Source organism: Penaeus monodon, chromosome 14 (assembly GCF_015228065.2).
Source record: "Penaeus monodon isolate SGIC_2016 chromosome 14, NSTDA_Pmon_1, whole genome shotgun sequence".
In the NCBI taxonomy this organism is placed as follows: Eukaryota; Metazoa; Arthropoda; class Malacostraca; order Decapoda; family Penaeidae; genus Penaeus; species Penaeus monodon.
Genome location: NC_051399.1, coordinates 16623072 through 16628887, shown reverse-complemented (window position 1 = coordinate 16628887; position 5816 = coordinate 16623072). Strand labels below are relative to the sequence as shown.

Genomic DNA, 5816 nt, shown 5'->3' with positions numbered 1-5816 from the left:
AACAAGCACCAACCATGAGCTAGGTGCCCACACAGCCTGAGTTGGTAATCCCATATCATGCAAGTAACAGGTCCCATGCCAGTCTCATGGTGTAGCCATTGGTTGGACACATGGTTCTGCCATGTTCTAGAGAAGAGGCTTGTTACATCAAGATGAGACTCAAGGCACTAGATAGCATTCAGGTTTTGCTTCCATACAGCAAAACTGGCAGTATCAAGGCCTTGAAGACATGTAGCTTCTGCATAGGAACCGACATCTCCATATGCTCTTGTTGATCGAGTTCATGGCTCCTGTTGCCAGACCAATCCATCTACTGACTTCTTGGTCTGACAGCCCTGAGACATGAATTACACTACTGAAATATGCAAAGCTTTCTGTGACTTCAATTTCCTCACTGCAAGCATGGTTTCCCTAACAGGCCTTCAAAGTTGCTAATCTTGGTAATGGTCCAGGAAACCTCTGGGCCCTAGTGCTTCAACTCATTACCCAATGCATCAAGAGCTGCCACCAGTGATTCCAGAGACTCACACAGGATAGCAACAATGTTGCAAAGTCAAGGTCTGAGACCTTGATATTGCCCAGTGTTGCTCCATACTGACTTTGGATAGTACATCTGCCCATTATCCAGTCATGCAGTTGTTGGAAAATGTTGGTGTAAGAACCAGAATTAACTGGGAAGAGGTTCACACCACAATCTACATCACTTTCAGTAGAGGTGTATATAATATATATATATTATATATATATACATATATATATACATATATATATACATACATATATAAATATATATACTATATATATATATACATATATATATATACATATATATACATATATATACATATATATAATATATATATATATATATATATATACATATATATGTGTATATCTATATCTCTTATCTATATCTATATCTATATCTATATATATATATATATACATATACATATACACACATATATATATATATATATGGGTGTGTGTATATATATATATATATATATATATATATATATATATATATATATATATATAGGGCCATGGTGGCCAAGTGGTTAGAGCATTGGACTCAAGACTGTCACGACAGCAATCTGACTTCGAGGGTTCGAGTCACAGGCTGGCACGTTGTTCCACTGGGCAAGGAACTTCACCTCAATTGCCTACCTAGCCACTGGGTGGGCAAGCCAGCCGAAGTCAGTGCTGGTCCCAAGCCCGGATAAATAGAGAGAATGATTACCTAAAAAGGTAACACCGGCACTCTCCATGGAAAGGAACTGGGGACCCTACCACGTACTCACTCCAATATCATCACAACATGAAAACTAAATTAAGTATCATGCTGTGACCACGGCAGCTCAAACATGAACCTACCTTTAAGAAAAAAAAAAATTATATACATATATACATACATATATATATATATATACATATGTAAGTGTATATATATATACATTCTAAATTACACAAAGTACCATATATATATTAATAAATTATGTAACACTACTTACCTGCTGATGAGCAAGACAATGTGTAAGGGGGGTAATGATAGTAGGTGTCAAATCAGGTGTTATGATTACTGGTAATGCAGCAATGGCAGCTGCAACCTGCAGAACACTGGGTGCTGTCAAATCCCGCTGAATTGTATTTACTAGTAGAAGGGCTAATTCTGACCCAGGTCCAAGTGACTGACTGACAAACAAATATCCTGAAAGAAAAGAAAAAACATTCCTCAGAATATAGAATAAAAGCTTTAACCCCAAAAGGATGACTAATTTACAGCTTAACATATTTCTCTGTTTTCTTGCCGATTAAATAATTCCAATCTAGATATTTCAAACATTAATTAGCTTCACTGTTTTCCTGAAGGGGGGGAATAATTCTTTTATGTAGCATCCAGAGCCCACAAATACCTTACAAAGAGATATGCATATACATATATAATATACATATATAATATGTATACATATATATATATATAATATATGTAGATATAAATATATATATGCATATATATGTGTATATCTGTATATATATCTATATATATCTACATATATATATATATATGTATGTATGTATGTATGTATGTATGTATGTATGTATGTATGTGTGTGTGTGTGTGTGTGTGTGTGTGTGTGTGTGTGTGTGTGTGTGTGTGTGTGTGTGTGTGTGTGTGTGTGTGTGTGTGTGTGTGTGTACGTTTATATGTGAAAATATATATATGCAAATAAATTTATGAAAATATATATATGCATGTATATATGCATATATATATTTATATACATATATATATAAATATATATATATATATAATAAATAAATATATTCATTATATAATATATATATATATATATATATATATATATATTGCTACGCCAGTGGGTCTTTGTCTCTGTGCGAAACATGTGTTAAACATGAAAAGGATGACCTGGGCATGTGTTAACATGAAGGGACCTGGGCAAACATGACGCAGCTGGCTCTGATGAGCAGAGGAGAGGAGGAACAAGCCAGGGAGATGCAGTTGGGTGCTGCTCATGTGAAGACCTCGTGTGTGCCCTTGTGGACCTGAGATAAACATGGTGTTGCCCTGTGATAAGCTGTATTGGCTGTGTGACATTGTGGGTTCCCCCTGTATGTGCCTATAGAAAAGGGAGGGTAATAACTTGCGTAAATAAAGGGAAAAAAACTGTCATTTTGTTTACTTCGTGCCCTGCCTCGGCCACTTGGCGTTTCTCTCCTGGTGTTCTGGGACACTGTGGTGTTCGGTGCCTCTTGGAGCTGTTCAGTGTTCAGACCCTGTGGCTAGCACGCGTCTGCCTAGCCTGCCTTGTGTTGGTGGCAGAGAGACGCGGCGGGGTACGCGGTCCGAACAATTCATATTTATATATATATGTATATGTATATGTATATGTATATGATATATGTATATGTATATGTATATGTATATGTATATGACACATATATATATGTATATATGTTAATGATGATATGTTTATACATATGTATATATATATATATGTGTATATATACATAGTTATGTACATTTATTATATATATAAACATATACATACATATATATGTATAAATCTGTGTGTATACAATTGTGTATGTATATATATATGTGTGAGTGTGTGTGTGTGTGTGTGTGTGTGGGTGTGTGTGTGTGTGTCGTTGTGTTGTGTGTGTGTGTGTGTGTTGTGTGTGTTGTGTGTGTGTTGTGTGTATACATACATATATATATATAATATATATATCATATATATATATATATATATATAATATATATAGTAGATATACATATAAATATAATATATTCAAGCTTATACCATTTAACATATACAATATATATATATTAGAATATATAGATATAGGTAATATAATATATAGATAGTATAATATATATATAATATATATATATATATATATATATATAGATAATTGTATATATATATATACATGTATATGTATATATATACATATATGTATTATATACACTATATATATATATAATAGATATATATATATATATATATATATATACATGTATATATATATGTATATATATAAATATATATTGTCTAAATATATATATAGATAAAGAGAGATGTATAGATAGAGAAGATTATACATCTATATATATATATAGTTGATATAGAATATATATATATATTTCTATAATATATATATATACATATATATATAATATATATAATATATATATTATATATAACATATATATATACATATATATTATCTATGTAATAGACGATGACATTATATATACATATATAATATTATATATAATATTATATATATATATATATATATAGACTATATATTATATATATATATATATATATAGTATATATAATACATATATATATATATATAATATATATATATTTATATATAAAAGATAAGATATAAAGAGATATATATAAATATAGTATATATAGATAAATATACATAGATTCCATATTTATACACTTAAACATATACATATATATAGAGAGTATATATATATATATATATATATATATATATATATATTATATATATATATCTATTTATATAATATGTATATGCTAATACATTATATAATGTATGTATACATAGATATATATATATATATATATATATATATATATATATATATATACTAGATAGATATAATATATATATGATATATATATATGTATATCTATATAGGTATATTATAGCTCTGTATATATAATATATATAGAGTATATAGATATGTATATATATATGTATATATATAAAGCTAAGTGTCATAAATAGATATAGATATAAAGATTATAATGGTATATAATAATTACATAGAGATATAGATAGATATAGAGTTATATATATATTATATATATTATATATATATTATACGATATATATATATTAATAATAATATATACATATATATATCGTATACATATAGATATTATATATAATATATTATAATTATATATATGTATATATATACATTTATATAGATGTGGGGAGAGAGGGATATAGATGTAGATATTGTATATATAATCGATGATTAATATATATAGATATATATAATATAGATAATATAGGTATATGTTTAAATGTGTATAAATAGGGAATATATGTATATTTATATATATATTTATATATATATATATATATATATATATAGCTAGAGATATAGATATTCTTATCTCATATATATATGTATAGATATAAATAATAATATGGCTAGATATACATATATGTATATATAAATATATGTATTACTAATACATTATATATATATACATATATATATGTATATATATATATATATACTATTATAATACTATATATTTATACTTATTATAATATCTATATATATATATCTAATATATTATATTTATATAGATGTAATATATATACATTTATTATAATGTATGTCTATACATTATATATAAATTTATATAAATATGTGAATCTATCTATACATAAAAATATTATACATATAAACATTTCAATATATATTAGCAGTTTATGTATAATATATATATATATATATATTATATATATATATATATATATATATATATATATGTAGATATATTACATATAAGTATATATATGGAAATGTTTATATGTATAATATTTTTCTGATAGATAGTACACATATTCATATCAATTTATTTCTATAAGATATATACATTATATATATATAATATATATATATATATATAACTAATATAATTTATAGATATTATATCTATATACCTGTAGTATATCTATATATATATATATATATATATATATATATATATATGAAATGTTTATATGTATAATATTTTCATGTATAGATAGATGCACATATTTATATAAATTTATATATCTATCTATCTATCTATCTATCTATAAGATATATAATATCTTATATATCTCTCTCTCTCTATCCTCTCTCTCCCTCTCTCTCTCTAGTCTATTCTCCTATATTATATCTCTTATAATCTATCTCTATCTCTATCTCTATCCGATCTCCTATCTCTATTCCTATTCTCTATCTTTTCTATCTCTATCTCTCATCTCTCTCTTCTATCTCTCTATATATACTATATATATATATATATATATATATATATATATATATATGTATATGAAAGTATATACATAAGCATTTATGAATGTATACAAATGAAATATATAGATAATATATAAACATAAATGCGCAAGTATACATATATACATATACAAGTCCTTTCCTATTTATCGTCTCTCCCAACCCCCCCCCCCCCGTGTGTTATCCTTGTCTTAATCCATATATATATATATATATA

The 5816-nt window shown here is 26.0% G+C and overlaps 1 protein-coding gene across 1 annotated transcript in view; it reads right to left on the bottom strand.

Annotated features, from left to right (window-relative positions):
- LOC119580925 (AP-4 complex subunit epsilon-1-like) overlaps positions 1-1711 on the bottom strand; it is a gene marked incomplete at both ends in the record, with an annotated part of 23605 nt that extends 21894 nt beyond the window's left edge. Inside the window, 1 exon segment of the mRNA XM_037929168.1 lies at positions 1515-1711. Within this exon segment, the coding sequence (XP_037785096.1) occupies positions 1515-1711 (197 nt within the window).
- Between the last annotated feature and the right edge of the window lie 4105 nt (positions 1712-5816).